Source organism: Numida meleagris, chromosome 1 (genome assembly GCF_002078875.1).
Source record: "Numida meleagris isolate 19003 breed g44 Domestic line chromosome 1, NumMel1.0, whole genome shotgun sequence".
NCBI classification, from domain to species: domain Eukaryota; kingdom Metazoa; phylum Chordata; class Aves; order Galliformes; family Numididae; genus Numida; species Numida meleagris.
The window spans coordinates 53619574-53639879 of NC_034409.1; the positions used below are offsets into that span (position 1 = coordinate 53619574).

Here is a 20306-nt window from a genome sequence, read left to right on the forward strand (position 1 = left end):
AATATGTATTTGATTTTGAAAATGGTGCCTCTTGTTTGAGAGGCCTATCCACGTAGTAATGGCGTTGCTGTGATTGAATTAGTCTTCTGTTCATTACATTCTCTGAGATACATCCTCCGCTTCTTGGCAATTGAATCTATCAGGCCTTTTTTAAAAAACACTTTTGTTTGAAACAGTGACAATTTTCGTCTCCTAAGAAACCTATGATAAAGAAACAACAGCATTCAGTCTATACCAGATTCTGGTTTCCATTATGCTGAAATAAATAAAATGTATATCCTTTTAGTTGATTAAATGATCTAAGTTTGGGGCTTTTTACTTGTCTGACCTGAATTCATAATTTGTATTTCCATGTAATGTAAATAAATATATCATATATATGTATTATCACAAACTAATCATTTAAATAATAATTTTGAAGTATGGTACTCTTAGCTTGATAGGGACGATTCTTTATGTGAACATACATAGCTTGATGAGCAATTATGTTGTCCAGCACTTTGAAATGCCGTCCCTTCATTGTAGAGGGACCATCATTAGCAGATTAAATTTAAATGTAACATTTGCACATAAAAGCTTAGTAGAGGAGCCTAAACTAAGAACAAAGTCTTCTATTATATAGTGGGAGAACCCCAGACAGATGCATAGTGTTAGTAAAACCAGTACTTTTTTTCTGAAGTGCAACTTCACTTTCTCATTGTGCTCATAAAATTGTGTAAAGACTGTTCTTTTCTGTAGATACAAAAACAGAGTTTTTAGCCAAAGAGGCATTACAGTTGGACTCCATCTTTGGATTCTTAATGGGTAGTGTAGTGCTTGTCACAGAAAGTCACAGAGTAACTAAGATATCTTTCTACATCCATGTATAGAGTGCCAACAAAAAACAGTTGAATGTAGTTGTAGTCAGATCACTCTCTTAGCTGATACAGGCTACAGAAATTACTATGCTTTAACCATTGTAGTGATTAAACAAGCTAGCTTCAGGACAAACCACTACTTTTTAAAAAAATCTTCAGTATGTGGAAATTAAGGGACTTTATACTGCTTGAGTTGGAGATGTTCCAAGACACTAAGATCTCAGAAGCAGCAGCTCATTTGTTTCTTTCCATCCTTGTCCTTTTTCTGTCTCTATGTTCAGACACTTTTTGGCTTTAATTTTTCTTGCTGTAGGTCCTCAACCATCCCTGTTCCACCTGTCTTTGTTAAGGCAGGTTTAGGGGAGGACAGGAAGTCTGCAATACGCTATGCAAACAGATTGTTCTCAAGGCTTTGGCAGAGGTGATGAAAAGAGAAGCTTTCCCAAATAGGACTGTAGAATCACGGGCAACTTGGATCAGACAGGATCTCTAGAAGTCTTCTGGTCTTTCTCCCACTGAAAGCTAACTCATGTTGCTCAGGACCTTTTCAGATTGAATTTTTAGTATTCTTAAGGATGGAAACTCCACAACCCCTCAAGGCAGCCTGTTCCTGTATTTGACTACCCTCGTGGTGAGAAAAATCAAAAATGAACGCTTTTTTCTTAATGCATCAGCAGTAATTCCCTTGTTGCAGTTTGTATAAGTTGCCTCGCACTCCATTGCTGTGCTTCTCTTAGAAGAGTTTGGTTCCATTAAATAGTTTGTAGAAAGCAATAAAATCTCCCCTTAGCCATCTCTTCTCCAGGTTGAACAAACCCAGTTATCCCAGCCTCTCCTCATACATTATGTGTTCCACACTCCTGACCATTTTAGTTGTTCTCTTCCAGACTTGCTCCGGGATGTCAGTGTCTTTATTTGATTGCAAAGTCCAAAACGGTACTTCAGATGTGGTCTTACAAGTGCTGAATAAAGAGTGGCAATCACTTCCATTGACCAGGTCTCTACATTTTTGCTAAAACAGCCCAGGATGTGGTTGGCTGCCTTTCCCACAAGGTCTTGTTCAACTTGCTATCCACCAGGATTCCTGGGACTTCTGCAAAGCTTCTGTCCTCTTAGCCCCCCCAGCCCATGCTATCTATTCAGGAAGAATCCTGTACAGGACTTTTTGTTGAACTTTATGAAATGGAGCTTAGCCTTTACGTACTGCCTGTCAAGGTCCCTCTGAATATCAGCCCTGTTTCCAAGGTATTGACCACCACCTCCATGTGTGAATTTGCTGCAGATGCATTCAGTCTCATTTCCAGCTCACTAATCAAGTTGTTAAACAGTATCAGCTCCAGTATCAACTCTTGTGGAATACTACTTGTAACTGTCCATCACCTGAATGTTTTATTGGTGAACACAAACCCTTTAGGCTTGGAGTCCCAATTAATTTCTACTCAGCTCACAGTCCGCCTATCCGAACTGTACTTCACCATTTTGGCTATGAGCATGTTAAAAAGCTCTACATACATTTTCTCTTTAAACTAATGCATTGCTGTATCTCTGTTGTGAACCTAATCCTGTCTCTCCTCTGTTAGAATTGAAGTGATAGTGGAAGAACAACGAGCTGCAGCTGACCTTTAGGTGAAATGATTGCATTAAAGTACATTGTGTTTCCTCTTTTTTTTTTTTTTTTTTTAAAAAAAAGCTCTGGTTAATCTTAGCAGCATGTTCATTCTGTGCTGCTGCTTTCCTTCCCCTAATCCAGTTCTTAGGACATTTTATTCATCCCGAATCTAATCCAGTCAATAAAATATCCATTAAGAGAAAAAAAAATGATTGCTTTTGAATGCAAAATCCCAAATTCATTGTCATCTAACTGAATAAATAGCTAAGAGGCTGTTCAGACCAAAAGCCACATTTCTACCTCTTGCTCAGAACACCTGACCGAGAATAGAGTTAACTGTTGACCACAAAAGGTTGAGAGTAGTTCTTAGTCATTGTGCCCATCCCTATAATTAGGCTTATGGACTATTGTTAATATTAGAAACCAGCCAAGATAGTTATCAGTTGTGCTGGGTACATTTTTCCTCTTTACATAGTCCAAAGCAGAAACACTGTAACATTTTTGACATTTCAACTGGTGTTAAATAGGATGCTTTTGAGAGGATCAAAACAACAACAACAACAAAACAAAAAGAAAAACTCACATAATTTGAAGCAATTTTGTTAACTCTCATTTTTTGCTGAGGAAGAAAAAAGCATGGATAAGCATCATGGATAAGCATCATGGATAACGTCCATATCTGATATAAATGCCTGAGTCTTGAGTTAAATAGCCTTAAGGTGATTTGCAGGAGCTGAAGATCAAGGAAAAGATTTCTTTTAAAGGTAGATGATTTGTTGGTGGACAGTCCAAGATTAGCTTTGGAAGATGTTCTTGCTTTCGTCAGAGAAAATGCTTGGCAAATTCTTGCAAATCTCTTCTGTTTTTATTTATGGAAATAAGCTTTCTGTGTGATCCCATTTTTCAAACATACCTACGTGTAATTGTAATGCTCGCTCTCATTTATGTGTTTTGATGTAATGGCATGTAGAGTCACACTCAGAAAAAAATGGAAGATACATGAGAATCAGTCCAGGATGCATAATCAGCTGAACATAAGCTTCAGGTTTAATACAATTGTCGAAATACTTCCTGTGAACACTGAATGTATGAACAGGAACATTTCAAGTATAAGTACAGGATATTATTTCTTTTTAATTGAACGTAGACTTTTTCTTCTTACATACTGAATGTCTGCACTGCCAGATAATTTAGCTCCTTAGTTCACTCTTCAGTTTTTTCTTTCTGATCATCTGCAGGGTACAGAAATTAGTTGGCACCCTGTCTCTCTTAGGCATCAACCTGGCTTCCTTCTGGAAAAAATATTGAGTATAATCTGGTGCTAGTTCTCTCTAGGGAATATTTCTGGAAGGTCGAATGGGTAGGTTGAATGGATGCACTGTGTTTGGCTCCTCTTTCAAGCTCATCAGCACTGCATCAGAAGACTTCGCACTAATACTCCCACATGCCCTGATGCCACATTCACCAATGCATGTAACAGAGACCCACAGTTCCATGCTAAAAACTCCAATCTAGAAAACTGTAACTTGGTTCTCACATTATGTAGGACACTGGGAAATGCAGACACAAAATAAGTTGTGTCTGAAAGCTGAAGGAACAGGATCTAGGTCCTTAGAGATAAGGCTATGTACTGTGAATGTGGCCAGCATGCTCTAAAAAGAGTTTGACTAAACACTGTGCGTGCATGCACTGCGTAGTTCTTGACCTGGGTGATAGGGACCACTTCTTGAACTGAGTGTATTTTAGAACATAGATTCAGCCACTTGTCTTGGCCTAATCCCCACAGGTCAAAGAGGGATACTTATAAATTAACAAAGTTCAAAGTAAATTTTGGAAAACTTATGGCTCCAGGAGCTCATCTGGGAGAGAGTCAAGGGATAGCTGTATCATAGCTTATTAGTATCTGCAGGAAAAAATTACATTTGCTAATAGAGGGCTTGCCAATTCACCACAGGTTCAGCAAGATCAAATGGCTGCAAGATTGAAGACATGTTCAAATTAGAAATCAAGGATGTATCTTTCATCAGGATAATTATGCACTGGAATAAGTTGTCATAGTTTGTGACAGATTATCCATTATTGGAAATTTTAAATCAAGACTGAATGCTTTTCTAGAAGTTATGTACTAATTAAAGTACAAATTGATTATGAAAAATCCTGTGGTCTCTGTTGTGTAAGAGCTAAGAATTATCCTTTCCAACTTCATCACTGAAATAAGTATTTAAATAGGATTTTTTTCCTCTTGATTGAAGTCACCTAAACACCCAAGTAAATGAAATCACAGGTAATCTGCGGTGTAAGAGCCTACTGCATTTTTAATATTGGAGAGAGAAAAGTTCTTTAAAACTTCATAAAAAATTCCACATTTCCCCCATGTATTTTTTTTTTTTAGGTCTCACAAGTCAAAGTGTTTTATCGTAAGATGCATACTTGACCATCTTTCTGTTAGTGTTAGCTTTTGGAACCTCCATCACAACCCCCAGATATGTAAAGAGATACGTACTGAGTAGCTGTTGGGTGATTCTTCTGCATGTCTGTGATGTGAGATTCTTCCATCCTTGAGACAGCTATCCAGTGCTCCATTTAGATTGATCATTGCCCTTGTGCTGTAGCATACAGAAGCTGAAACCTGCCTCCTCTCTCCTTTTGCTTATCTGATATTAAAATGTATTAACTGAGATTTACAACTTCTGAAATTTTTCTGAACAAAAACTGTCCCAATCATTTTTTAAATTTGAATTTAATGTGTTTGTTATTGTTCTGCTTTTTTTTTCCTCTTGGAAATTTTTCAGGAGTCCCTGGAATTTTTGCTTTCCACAGCCTTAATAACATAATCTCTTCATCCCATATGTTCACAAGGGTAGTGAAACTTAAAAACTGTAAGAAGACTGTTGTGCTTTCTAAAGCCCATGTAAGGAGCTTCATCACAAATGGTTGTCATCTACTACTCTTTGCATGGGGTTCAGAAAACACATGGAACCAAGGAATTTTACTATCATCACTGTCTTCCATAAGGCACAAATCAGACAGAGTAGATGAGAAGAACTCTTCCTTTCCCTTTTGATTTTGCTAGTATTTGTCCTTTTGCCAGCCATGCTATATTCTAAGATTTAGAAAAGCTGATCAGCAGTTGTGCGTGGAAAATGTATGACTTCGCACAGCATTGGCTCTGTGCAAAAGAAGGCTAATTCCTCCGTGTCTGGAGATTATTTTTCTTTGCTGACCTCTGAGAGGCCTGTAGCATCATTACTTCTCTTCACAGGACTCTGGAAGATAGGAAGGGAAGACATTACTTGGCAGAATGGTCATTAAGTAGCAGAGATTCCGTAGGCTTCCTAAAAGTCTTAGGGTTCATGACTCCTTTCCTGTAGACCTTTTAGATTTCTGAATCAAGGAGCTTTTTCTGTAGAAAGCTTTGAGACTTTAAGAATGTTACAGAGAATAGAAGTCATCCTAGAGAAGATAAGTTTACAGAGCTTACGTATCTGTATCAAACTGCTCAGGAAGAATAGCATCTCAACAATAAGGAAACATTCAGAGAACCAAGAAATTCTGAGCTATCGTCAGTAGCTGTATAAGAGGATAGAATCATGCTCTAGTATATCCTACATCTTCACTCTGCCTGAGGAGAAGCAGCATACTTTGGAAAAAGGGTGGAAAAAAAAAAAGTGTTCCATTTCATTAAGTGGTCATCAGGAAGTATAAACAAAATGTTTATAATGCTTCAAGAAGAACCAGCTCCCAGCAGAGCGAGTGCACTAAATTTACAAATGCACTTTACCACAGCTTCACTTTCAATACTGTGCTGAGAAAACAAGGGCTATTGCATTCTGTCACCAAGCCCTGAGGGACACCCACTTTCCATTTCAAAACAGCTTCTCAGCCCTGTTCTGTTTTCTGAGAGAAAAGTTCAAATGTAGAGTCATTGTTTATTCTCAATTAACACATTGTGTATCACTGCAAGTTTTTATTAGATGTTCTTCATTGTGAAAGGCTTTTTAGGAGAATTAGGCTGGTGCATGTAAGTGCTTATTAAATTACATAGTACGGTACCACAAAATTGTTGTAAGAATGGCAGTCCTTTGGTCATTCTGTGTTAAAAGATACAGACATAAACTATAGTTTTATTATGGCTACTCAAATTATGAGCAGCAGTTAGATAAATCGTATAGAAATCAAGTTAAAAAAAATTGTTATTTCTACCTTAAGTAGTTATGCAGTGATTTTCATCCACACAAAGACTTAAAATGAAGGCTTTGACACGTGTGCAGTTACCATTATGGTGTCTCTTTAGGCTGAAATATGTGGTTTGTTGTGGAATTACAGCTTCAGTTTCATTTTTAATCCCTAACAGGTATAAACTAGTGTTTTTCTGTTTATTCTTGATACTGTGAATGGAAAGTAGAGGCTACCAATAAGTGGTGTAGAGGAGTGACCCAGTGGATTGCAAATCTCATCCTTACCAAAACTGGTAGTATGGACCCTAATCCAGCAAACACTTAAGTCATATTGCTAGCACTGCACACTGTGGCCACTTGCACTGATTTCAGGTACAGTAAACTGTAATTAAAAGAACAAGAGGTAATGGCTTTAAGTTGCGCCAGGGGAGATTCAGGCTGGATGTTAGGAAACATTTCTTCTCAGGAATAGTGGTGCTGCACTGGCACAGGCTGCCCAGGGAGGTGGTGCAGTCACCATCCCCGGAGGTGTTCCAGGGCCGAGTGGATGTGGCACTGAGGACATGGTCAGTGGGCATGGTGGGGATGGGCTGGTGGTTGGACTAAGTGATCTTAGAGATCTTTTTTCTAACCTGAATGATTATAGGATTCTGTGATTCTACTTGCTGGTTTACTAAGCAGTTGGCATTATTATAGCACTCCTTGTGGAATGACACAAGTGAGAGCCTCTTCCATAACACCTAAAGTTGGACTGTGTAGTGCCAAATGTATTTTGTATTACGTGGCTAATTGCTGTTGTTTGTACTGCCTTAAATCTCTGGATTAGTCCATGTTGTAGTTAACTTCCATAATGTCAGCCCTATCTAACATTATTTCTTAAATAGCGTAAGTCTTAGTAGCTTGGTGTACAGTCTTCGATATGCTGGTTAGAAGTTGTAAAATCCTAGTAATTCTAAAACTCACTGATGCTTTATATTTTAAAAGCAACATTGCACTGTTGTCTACTTGCTATCTAGATGGTTCGCTATTTAGGTGCGGTTCTGACATGAATGTTAAAAACTTTACAAGGACAAACTCTGCAATGCTGCTCACATAATATGGCATTGCCTAAACAGCTCACAAAAGTACTCTGTTCCACCTGAAAGAAAGGGGCAAGGCAGTGCTTACAGATTTCTTAGTGGCTACAATCTTTTTTTCCCCAGCACATTTTTTCAGTCACTTTAAAATGGCCATTTTAATAAATTGATTGCATTTGAAAGCTTGTCCAGTTTCACTGTAACCTCTGTAAGTGATTCTGTTCTATCTTAAAACGTTGTTTATTGCTTCTTACTCTACTGTAAATTCCTTTGTGAATTTCAGGAAAAAAACCTAGTCTGTGTTCCTGAAGTGAGAGGTGAGGCTGCTTGAGAGCACTCCAAGGGAAATTGCTGATGTTTCTGAAAACTTTCAATTTACTGTTTGGAAAAATAAAATGAAACATTTTGTCCTGGAGCAGATTAACAAAAAAAAAGAGAGAGAGAGAGAGAGAGAGAGAGAGACAAAAACAGAAAAAAAAAGAAAAAGCAGACTTTTTGGTGGAGAAGCACCCAGTGAAAACATTGCATGGTCTTAGCACTGGAAAGGCAAAAAAAAAAAAAAAATTTGATGCAGAGTGAATTAGGAAAGGACAGAAAAATCAGAGGATACCAAAACTTCAGTTGAGCCCAAAGTAAAATATTCATTTTTCCTTTCATTTTCAACAATTTTTTTTAATTTGCATTGCTATTGGAGAGAAAAATATTTTAGAGTAAGTTGTTTCGTAAATGTGCAAAATAAAAAATTGTAGTATTTCAGAAATTAAATGTTTCAGTCCAAAGACGTTCATACAGAAGTTTTGCCCTGTTGTGTCTAAATCATTCACCAAATTCCCTTTTTCATTTTGAGGTTGTTTGGGTTTTTTTTCCTATTGTGTGTCCTGAAATTGCCTTCTCGGAGAAATTTCATTTTTTGTTTGTTCTAGCAATTCAGAATCTGTCACATTTTGGTAGTTCAAACAAAATCTCATCAAGATGGGGGAGAAAATGCCATTCAAGTAAAAATTGAACGTGTAGATGTCTTCCACGTGTTTAGTGTTAAAGCATGTTTTTTCAAGAGCTCTTTGAGTCATTTGCACCTCTGTGTATGCCTGAAGTATTTCCTCTTGATCAGAAAAAGGGTGTGTTGTGTCACCAATCATAGTTTGTTTCACATTCACGAGACATTTGGTTTGCCACTTTTCTCTTTCAGCGTATTTGCTGCCAAGCTTTTCCTTTGTTTTTCTCAGGTAGGTTAGGGCAGGAGAATGCTGCACTCATCAAAAGATGAGAAGTCCCTCTGCCTGGGGCCAGATGTTCATAAAATATTCCTTTGATTTTTTTTTTTCTCCTGTCTCTTCCCCCCAGCCCAGCAGCTGAGAGTAAGTCCCTTTTCCCCTTATGTTCAGCAGCATGTCAACTTGAATTTATTCTGAGATTTCAGTCAATTTGACTCTTAGGGTAGGGACTCCTGAGGCAAATATTTCCCTTTCCATGTTTCATGCACTTTGCCTGCACACTAATTGCACAGATTGGAGTTAGTTCATTTGCTACATTTGCTTTTGGTAACGGAACAATATAGAAGTAAACCTGGTGTGCTCTGTTCTGAAGAAAAGGTACTTTTCCCTCTGCATGAACAATTCAAAAGTTTCCAGAGCACTTGTTTTTTCCTTTCTGTTGCACTTATTAATTTGGGTGAACAGTATTAAATTTCCTCTTCATAAAAGTCTCTTATTCCCACTAATACTAATAAGTAAATATTTAAACGTGCTACAAATATTCACCTGGATTTAGTTTTACAGCAGCAGTAAATTAGAGTTCCGTAGTGCGAGAAGCCCAGAACAGAAACTGCACAAAAGGTGTTCAAGCTAGACTTATAGATGAATTAAAGTAGAAATGACATCCAAATTAGTCTGGACAATGGACCATTTAAAGCTTGTGTATATATTCAATAGCCACATTTGCATCGTGATTTAATACATCCTCTTTTACATATATTCCAGTTTTCCACCCCATCTGCCTCTTTTTCTCTCAGCTGCTACTGTGATAGCCCCTCAGGACAGCATAATCTCTTTAGCTGCAACACCATAATCTGCTGCTAGAATAAGAGTGGAAGACAAAAAAAATTGGAGAATACTGCACATATTAAAACATTTTCCCTTTTGCTCCCCAGATTGGAGGCTGAAAGAAGAAAAAAAACTTAACAAATGAGTTTTATTGTTCATAAAATACAAGAACTATTACACTATAGTTAACTGAATCTTACAATTATTCTTTATTTTCCTTAATAAAGAATTTCCTTTGTTATGTTTCACTGTTGAAACAAAGCTGGCAGTTTTTTTGCCAACTGGAAAAAATTCACTGCCAGAGAGGAGCTTATCCCACTTAGTTTATTGCTGCAGTGCAAGGAATCTGCTTCATACTGATCTGGAATTTCAGACAATGTACAATGGCTCTCCTAGAAGCTAATGCATGCACACTGCATGCTCCAAATAGGCTTCAGTTGTGCTGGAGAGACGACAAACACACTGGCAGGAATGCATTACAGCATGTTGTGACAATATGCCCCTTTCCAATCCAACAGCTGGAAGTAGAAAGGTTGACTGAAGCTGAAAGGGGATCCCTCCAGTACAGGTTCCAGCATCTTTGGGAACCAGATGGACTCAATAAGAAAAAGAACTAAAATAGACCACAAATTTCACTGCCAGAAGAGATTTTGGTTTTGTTCATGGTAGTGCCATTTTCACTTTGAAAGAGTTTGCCATGCCATAGCAACTGAAGACAGAAATGAACCGAAACCTCCTTTGTTCTGGTGCAGGATCATTCCGTGTGTATTTGCTAATCTTTGTGTAGTCTAGTTTTTAAGGACTGGAAGTGAAGTAATGCATTTTATCTGCCATTTTTAGGTTATTCCACCACAAAGGATTTATGAGATTTTTTTCCTAAATATTCAGACTACATTTCTAGTCTCATTCTCATCACTTTTAGTTTTATCATCTTAGATTCCCTCGGGCAGCTTTTCCTAGTGCCTGCTTTTGGGCATTTCTTATTCTTCTGATTTTTTTTTTTTTTTCGGAAGACCTCTGGTTTCACATCACTTGCAGATGTCATTGCTATTCTGTTCACTCCTCCCTTCCACTAATGAAGATGTGGAACAACACAGGACCTATCATTGCTCCTACTAGGTACTTCCTGTCAACCTTGTAGGCCGCTGAACTCTTTCTTCGTGGTCCGTCAGCTCATTCCCCATGACAGTGCTCTTATCAAAGTCTTTCCAAATTAATTTTTCAAGTAAGATTTTCTGAGGCTGTGTAGGAAATGTTTTGCTGATGCTTCAGTCCAGCTTCACTGCTTCTGCTATTTTCCTTTTTTCCACACAAGGGATTCTGTCCAAACAAAAAACAACTGAGCTAGCTCAAATGCATGTTGAGCTATCAGTTTTTCCCTTTCAGGTGTAACTTTGCAATCTGTGGATCCTTGCTGCCTTAACGACAAGAACTTTCAAAGGCTAGCTTGTAGTGGACATTGTTTACCATGATAAGGGCCAGATTTCACCCCACATACATCGAGTAAAATGTCGTATATGAGTGACAGATTTCTCTTTGCCTGAGCACAAGCTTGGTTTTAGGCCAGGTAGGAACTCATTTAAACAGAGGGATTTTGCAGATCTCTGGTCATTGTGAAGATGGCAGAAATGAGCTCATACTAGATAAATTAGAATTTTCTCTACCTACTCCCTGGCAGGTAGTGATTTCACAGAATACCCTCTTCGAGCCTGTAGCTTCTCAGATCAAGTGGGGAGTATCAATTCTCACTGAAGGGGTGTTCATTCTTTTTTTTCTTGTACAATGCTGTCCAATTCCCTTTAGAATGATAAAGCTAGCATGAAGTTAATGTCCATCATGTGAATCACCTATACAGGTTCATTTTGTCAGGAGTAGTCCCAATGCTAATTACGTCATAATGAAATCAGGCTTTAGCAGTTAAGAAGACTGACAGAAATATGACATCCTTCTCTCACTCCTCTCACATTTCATTACTCTGGCTACTTTGTTCTTCTTATAGGAGTCTGTGTAACCTAGCATTTCTCTGTATACCATTTCTCTGCTGCTTCAAGGATTCAGGAAAACTCTTCCTTAGTTATGTATTGAAACATGAAGAATTTTTTTAGCCCTGTGTTAGCATAGAGTAGCCTGTAGTCTGCACAGATCCCTGCTCTTGTCCTTGTTTCAGCTGCCATGAGGAGCACATAGATGGGAAGGGCTTTGACTAGAGTATGGTATCATGGTATCATCTCTTCTTCTCTGCACTGTGTTTTCCTTCAGGGGTTATCTTGCTCCTTCTGGATAAGTTACGGAAGATGAAATGGGAGCAGATGTGGAGACTCACAGCCGAGAGGGAGTTAATGAGCATGCTGTCCACTTCGCTGGCTGACCAGGTGAGTGGGGCATTGCAGAGTGGTGGCGTGACCATGGCTACTCCATGTTGTTGAAGGTGTAAAGGGGACAAGAGATGACGTATGGGAAGAGAAAAATATTGTGCCTGCAGTCACCGTTTGTTGAATGATTGTTCCGGGGAAAAATGCGGAGGAGAAGAATAGAGATTTACTCATAAGGTTTCTCATACTACAGTGACATTTTTACCTCCTGTGCACCGATGATTCATAAGATGGACAACTGGGGTTTTCAAGCTTTAATTTTCCTTTCTTCTTTCTTTGACGTAAAACCCTCCAGACATTAGAAGTCCAGACATAGTATGTCTTTTCCTACTGGTTTTGTCTAAGCAGATTGTAGTTCTGAAAGTCTCTAGATATTTCTTTACTGTTTCTGGCAGATGAGTCCCATAGGTCTTTAATGTACTCCTGGCCATAACACCCCTGTGAAGGAAAAAGTGCTGCTGTCACCCTGCCATAAATGAGAAGCTGAGGCTCAGAGAAGAAATAGTGCGCCTATACACAGAAATGCATATTTACTCTCTTTGTGATTCCTGCCAACTCTCCATATTAAATCCAGAAGTCCTATTAATGTAGTACTGGACCTGAACCAACGAGTCCTGCTCAGCAGCTTGAGTGTATTAACTCAATACAGCATCATATTTAGATATTTCTACTGCTTCTGAGCTACATCTGGTGCATGATCAGTCACTCCTAAGTAGGCATGGTGCTTCCTATACACACAGAGGTGTATGTATGTTTACAGTATCCCTGGAGGTTGATCAAAAGCTACTGAAGTTCATGCAAATGATTCCTGTGACTTCAGTGTGTTTTCAGTCAGGTCGTGAATCACTAATACCTGTACAGCTAATACATGTTTGGGGCTGCATTTTACGGAATGGACCAAGGTTGTTTTCATCCTAACCTAATTCTTAACTACAAGATTGTCATTATGTCTTTTTTTTCTCCAGCTGGATAGCTGCATAAAGTGGTCCTTTTGGTACAGGCTATCCTGCATGTCTGTCCTACATGCCTTTTCAATCAAATACCTAGAATAGTTGTTGCAACAATAAAATGTTAGCTAAAATCCCACATAATAATTCATCTTGAATCAGTGCCACTTCCAGGATCACTTTCATCCCTTTTATGTGATACAGTACTCACTAACAGCAGGCAGTTTGACATTTACTGTGTATTACGCTCCCTAGTGACTAGAACGGGAGCCATGTCTCTTGCCTGCTGTACACGGTACATGTTTTGAAAACTTTGCTGGAGTCCAGATAGAACCCGTTCCTCTAGTTCAGATCTACCTATCACTCCTTAGGTTGATAACACGTGTCTTGGATATGGAATTGTGAAGCAAGGTTTACAGAGTTCAGCTCACATGACCACTTACATTTCTGCCCGGGCTGGGGAGAAGGACAGTCAGTTCTGAGGGGCCGACCACCGTACTGTAGAAACAACATATACAACTGTTTTTTGGTTTCTCTCTACTAGGATATCTTCAATGCAGTCATCAAACAAAACCCCTTCCTTGTCTACCAGCTTCCATGTTTCTGGAATGTGCAGCTGTCTGATCACACCCGTTCTGAGCAGTGCTACAGAGATGTGTCTGACCTGAAGGTATGTTTTACAAGAGTCTGGGTGGGTGGGATCCTTCAGGATAGAGAAAAAAGGACACCACTGTGATGAAAAGATGAAGCCCCTTAAAGAGAGGGGAAACAAGAATATACAGCCTATAAGGACACCCAAACAAGGACAGTAATTGTCACCTTAGCTTTGTGCATTTTGACTGTTAGAAAAGTGAAAGATGGATGCTGCTTCAGTGTTTTGCAAGAGGTGATCACTCCACACCTTGTGGAGTGATGGCGGAAGTTTTCAGTATGTACTCCAGATACTGTATGAATACAGCTAAGCAATCTCCCTCAACACGCTGATTCCAAAAGCTGGACTTTCCAAGAGAGAGAAGATATACCCTACAGTGTAACTGACCTGTCAAAGATGGTCATTATTGTTTGAGTTTCATAGGTATAGTAATTGCAGTGATCTATTAAGGTATCACCCACAGAAGACTGCTTTTGAAATTAGATGGGTATACTGTTTTATGATAGGTGTTTGTAGGTCAGGATTGACACAGAGACTTAAAGCATCGTGATCTAATGCCTTGTAACAAGATGCTGGTTGAAATCCTAGTCCTGTGCTCATGTTCAGAATTATGTATGGGAGGAAATTCCAGGTTTATGACAGCAATTCCTTGAAAAGGAAGAAGAGGGATGTGTTGGCGGCGAAAAAGTTTTCTGAAAGATCTGTTTTAGAAAAATACACTTCCTTTACGGGAGATGCACAGTATTTTTCTGTGAATTAGGGTCTTATATTAAATCATATAATCATCTGTGACAGTCAGAGTGAGGTTCAGCACCAGGTTAAGACACATACATTTGCATTAGAAAAAGGTATTGACACTAATTACTAGGGCATGGTTCAATTGCTTAATACAGTTTGAGTCACCATAGATACTCTTCCATCTCTATGGGACTGGCACATACAGCACAGGCCTACGAGAGACAGAAATCCTTTTGGCAAGGCAGCTGGTAGACAGGCAGGATAATCATAAGGTGCTTCAGTGTTACTACACATCTGTATAGAGGCAACTGAACTGTACTATCCATCAGGGTTGTTGGAGAGTGCTTCAGCTCACCTCAGAGTAGCCATCTGATGACTAATGAGGCAAATCACTCCTTAGATTTCAGTGATTGTATTGACTAATTCCCATCAGCTGTGGGACATTTAGCTCATATGTAACACCTACGTGGAATCTTCTAACAAAAGTATCTTAAAAATAAATTAAATCCTTACTTCATTATTAAGAAAATTGTTTACCAATACAATTTAGGCTTGGTTGTTTATTTACTGTATTTATTTACAGTATGACACTATCAGTTCCATTACAGCATAGGCAATGAAGTCAAAGGTGCAAAATATCCTCTGCTGGCCTGAGTTACTTAACTCAGCAAGGGGTGCAGGCACACAAGCAATTTTTTCAGCTGAATTGAACTTATTCACACCACTAAAATTAGTCATATCCCCAAAGTGCTGTGCTGAATTGAGGCTGAAATTCTTTGCTTTGAAAGAGAAGCAGAGCCTTTTGTAATGCACGGAAGCCCCACTGATTTCAGTGAAGCTCTGCCCATACTCAGCAGTTACAGAAGTGGCTATCAGTCAGTGCTGTTCAATTGTGATACGCATTTTTTTATGGTATGAAGAACTTTAAAATTGCAAATTTGCATTATGAAAATTAATAGATTTCTAGTTCTAAAACAAATTGGGCTGTTTTGGTTTGCAGTCTTCTCAAATAAACAACAAATGTCTTTAGCCCACATTAGAAAATGTGCTCTTAATATCACCAAATGTAGTCAGTTTCCACAGTATTTAATTTAAATAACATGACACAATGTGTTTGACACTTCTTGTATTTCATGGTAAGACTGGAGTTAGAAACAAGGTAGGAAAAACCTCCAGAGGGAGAAGGAGAGAAAGACAGATTGTAAAGTTTGTACAGGAGGATTAAGAAGGATAGCATAGGAAAGATGGAAATACAGGGAGAGGTTTAAATTCTAAGGCAAAACTGGCCCAGTCAAGTATTCTTCAGTCACATCAGGCCCTATTCCTCATGTCAGACTGAAAAGGCACTGATTTAATTCCATCTGGTCTCAAAGCCCATGGGATTCGCGGATTTGTCTTCTTCTGCACACAACATTGTGTTAAATAAACTTAGACCCCCAGGGCTGGCTGCTCTTCACGTGTACACACACTTCTTTGCTGCTTTGTGCACATCTACACAAACCAGGCTGGCCAGCATGCTTTTTAGAGGTCTATGAAACACTTGAATATTTCAAAGTATATAAAGAGAATTCCAGTCATTTTTTTGTTTCTTTATAGTCCTCATTAAGCTGAATCTGTATCATTTTTAACAATTTTTTTAAAATTCTCTTATGTTAGAGAAGGTCAGATGTTTGACTACTGCTGAACTCTACTTTCTTGCTGCAGCTTGACAGCGTATACAAATCTGGGAGGACTTACATATGGAGATCTTTCAGAAGAGGCATAAGAGGAACAGAAATTGCTAATCAAGTTTTGCATTGTTAGCAGTGACTAATTTTAAATCCATCTAAACCAGCATTAAAATAAGACCACTTTAATATTTTTGTTTGTCTAAATGCTTCTTACCTCCTTTGTCACACTGTGTAGTGCTAGGCGACATACTGCATACAAACAGACTAAAATCTGTGGCTTTTGTTCTGCTGTCTGTCACATAAAGAACCCCAACTTTAAAAAAAAAAAAAAATATGCATTCAGAAATCTTCCCTTCTTCACTCTGAGGGGACCTGTTTAAAGATTCTTTGCTTCAGTGTGTGGAAGTAGATGATCTGTGAGGGCCCTTCCAACCCAAGTCATTCTATGATTGTACAAATAGAAAACGAGAGCAGGTTAAGAGGAAGCAGATGCCCTTTAATTCTTCTTGCCATGCAAGCCAGCTGCAGACTCTGAAGATCAGAGATGTTTGGTTTTGCATGGCATTTGTTACATCTTGGAGAAACACTTTGGAGTTGCTGTTGAAGACTGGCCAAAAGATATGTGTAGACATCCACTGTCTGTCTTACCTCATTTATCTCAGCTCCTCACTTGGTCTGCAGTAGCCCACAATGCCTATGGACAAACATGTGCACTGCTGGACAGCAGTGATCTGTCCAGAACTGAGTTTCATTTATGTATTACTTCTTCTGGATTGGCCCACGTTTGCTTTTCTTTTTGATTTATATTTTTTTCCTGTCTGTAAGGAAATTTCAATTACTGTGATTTGGCACAAACCAAATGGCAAGAAAAATCCTATGAAAGACGGTAATGAATTGTGATGCCTCTGACAATGAATCATGACCTCATTGAATGAGTCAGTCATCAAGTCTGGTTGTCAAGGATACAGATGCAGATACACACACAGAATGGGGTAATTCGCAATCACAAAAATTGGAGGCTGGGAGTATATCAAATTATTAGAATTTACTCCCTACAAGATAGGTAAGTGCTTTAAATCCTGTTGATTGCTTTTGAAGACAGCTTTAAACACAACTGATACCAAATTAGCAGGTAGATATAAAATTAACCTCATAAATTCCCCTCTCTGAAATTATTTCATGTGATTTACTGTGCCTTTCCCGGGTATGTCTGCTATACTAGAGCAACTTTATGAGATTGCCTACAAAACTTTACACAGCTTCTTGTCCGTAACCCAAATACATCATTTCTGATCTGCCTCAAGCATGACCTATTGCACCTCCCTATGTTCCAGTCCCTGAGCCACCCCGCGTGCTGTCCAAGCACCTCAGCGCTGATCTGCAGCAGCTCTGGCATTCTGCTGCCTTGCACCTTTTAATGCCAGCCAAGGAAGAGCTACACTGAGAAGAGCAAAGGGCCAAGAGGGGTAAACACCCATCCCTCGAATGAACGCTGTAGTCAGTAAGGTGATTCTGCTCTGCCAGACAAGGAGCACTGACATATAGTGGATGTATGTTTGAGGTGTTGCTGCAGGCAGGAGGCCTCTTGTTAAGCATCGTTATAGGAGTTGGAGGGACTGCTGCAAACCCTTTGAGGACAAACTGAGAATTCTGAAAACTGTAATGCAGGGGCAGTGCTTCTCAGGCAGCTTAGGCAGCAAGCCAAGAGGCATAAAGTAATCCCTGGGACCATGGAAAGCAAATCAGGCAGGACAGGGATTTGAATCCCACATCTGAAAGCAGTGCCTACACCTCTGGGTTGCTGCTCAGAAATGAGTCTCTTCTACTTCTGTATTTCGGATATATCACTTTGGAGCTCTGAAACCTCCCTGATGACATTTTTGTGAAGCATTTGACCCTTTCTGAAAATATTATGTTGTGGGGGTTTTTTTGTTTTGTTTTGTGAGTGTTTTTTTTTTTTAATAAAATGTTCATTTCTGATAAAACCACAGTTTAAGAATAAAGTTTCCAGACATCTCCAATCCAGGCATCAGTTTGATAGGTAGCGCATGTTTGCAGTGTGACCTGGGGCACATTCAAACGAAATTTTTTAACAGTATGTGCCTGAAACAAAAGCCTATGGAGACAATATTACAGTGACATATATAAGTGGCTGTACTGTGCAGAATTGTTTATCACTTAACTTCTGTTGATTTCAGTGGGAACTGGCTTCCTAAAAAAGGAATCTAGTTTTTAAGCAGGAAAGCCATCCACCTACAGAAATCACTTTTACTTATTTACCTAAATAGCAATGTGCTATGGGCTTAATTAATATCTGTTCAGCACTTTGCAAAAATAAACCTCTTCAGGCTTAAATTTAGGCTTAATTTATTCTTACTTTTCCCCCTTCAGCCTGGAAGGTAGGTACAGAGCCACAGGGAAGGGCAGAGAAGGATATCATGTATTCTCTGATGTCCTAAGAGCTGAAGTAGAGTATCAAGATCTGTCTCTGGGTAAAAAAATGGAAGGAATTGTGGTTAAGGAAACATTTGGCCAAATATTTCTTTTGTATATAGAAGATACTATGAGGGACAAATTGATAAAGAACATTATGGAAATTATGTTGTATTGAGGCTTATAGTTTAGTGGTTTGAACATCAGATTTGAAAAGTTTAATGTCTCCAAAGAGATCAATGTGTCTGGAGACGTAAGGAGGTTTGCTGGGATTTCTTTTTTCAGTATATCTCAGTGCAGATAACTGACGTTAGAGCCTTCTCCTGTACTCTGCCAGCACATACCATCCTAGGTTACTTTCCATCTCAGATCCCACTGGCAGTCTATGAGACACCAATTGCATCATCATTTGAGCGCTTTAAGTCAGACACAGGTGAATAAAGGGGAACTACCAGTTCAGCATTGTGTTTTTCGCTAGGTAACAAATAGATGGAAGTATTCCAGAGTCTGGATGAGTGAAATCAGTGAATGGTAACGGTTGTTGATTAACTGGTATGACATGAATGGAAGGAAATGTAGGTAGTGCCAAGTTGCTTAATGACAACTAACCAAGTGTTAAATAGATCTGGAATTTTAAGTTCTGATCGCTCAGTACTTGAATAGCTAAATGTAGATTAAAGATTATATTTTTCTTAGTTCCTACGGGCCTTGATAGAATAGGGAGGATGCATGAGACAGCCTGAAAGCTAGCACAGTTCTTGAGTTGTCCACCCAGATAATGGCACTGGTATTTCATGTGTTCCAGGTTCAGTTTCCTCCATAAGCCAACAGAGCTTTGGAATAGCTTAGAAACTAAGAGGGAAAACAGAAGAAATAAATGCAGTATTACTGTGCTATTCAGTCTTAGAAAGGGGATGTTGTAGTAATGAGATTTTTAGTTTCTAGATTCACTTTCTCTTTTTAATGTTGAGATAACACTTACTCAGTCTGCAAATAAAGTGGATTCTGAGTTCGATTCTTTTTCTTCTGATTTCCCTGTAGTCTCTTTCAAACTGATTTTTTTTCTTCAATCAATTCACTGTTTCCTGCTATAAAGTTTCTAACGTAACGACCCCAGCTTTACCTGAGCAGGCTGTTGTCTTCATTATGTCACTGGTGCCTGTGACAGCCCATCCGAGGATGTCTTGGCCTGTACAACTTGTGGTGTGGCTGATTGTACACTAGACCAAATCTGACAGCTACAGACGGAGCTCAAGGTTATTCTGTGGGCTGACAGCAAAAAAAAAAAAAAAAAAAAAAAAAAAGAAGAATATGGTCTTCGAATGTATTGTTATATATCAATAGTTAAGAATCTTGTTACCTCTGAAACCTACAGTTCTTTTTCGTGCTTTCATATCAAATGTAATATTTCTCTAATCAGGTTACATTTGAGTAGTAGCCTGCTCTTTCACTAAGCCTGTTTTGTGGTTTTCCTACCTCAGGACATCCAGATGGTTGCATAGTTCCTTCATGTTCTTTAGCTGCATTGACATGTTCTGTCTTTCTTGATTAAAAAATCTGCTTTTCTGGGCAGTCATCAGCTCCATTCAGCTTTCTTCAGTTCACTCCAAGCTCCCCTGACATCTGTACACATGCGACATCCTGACACTTTTCAAATCTGATCAGGTCTGAACCACCAGCTAGGCCCCTGACACTTAGCAGATTTTGCACACGCAACAGACTTGGAAGCAGA

The 20306-nt window shown here is 38.9% G+C and overlaps 1 protein-coding gene across 2 annotated transcripts in view; it reads left to right on the forward strand.

Moving 5' to 3' along the window:
- Positions 1-20306, forward strand: part of LARGE1 (LARGE xylosyl- and glucuronyltransferase 1) — a 280363-nt gene that overhangs the window by 218916 nt on the left and 41141 nt on the right. For both annotated transcript variants that reach the window (XM_021386388.1, XM_021386379.1), the window contains 2 exons: positions 12022-12134; positions 13626-13751. In XM_021386388.1, the coding sequence (XP_021242063.1) occupies positions 12022-12134; positions 13626-13751 (239 nt within the window). The remainder of the gene's footprint in view (positions 1-12021; positions 12135-13625; positions 13752-20306) is intronic.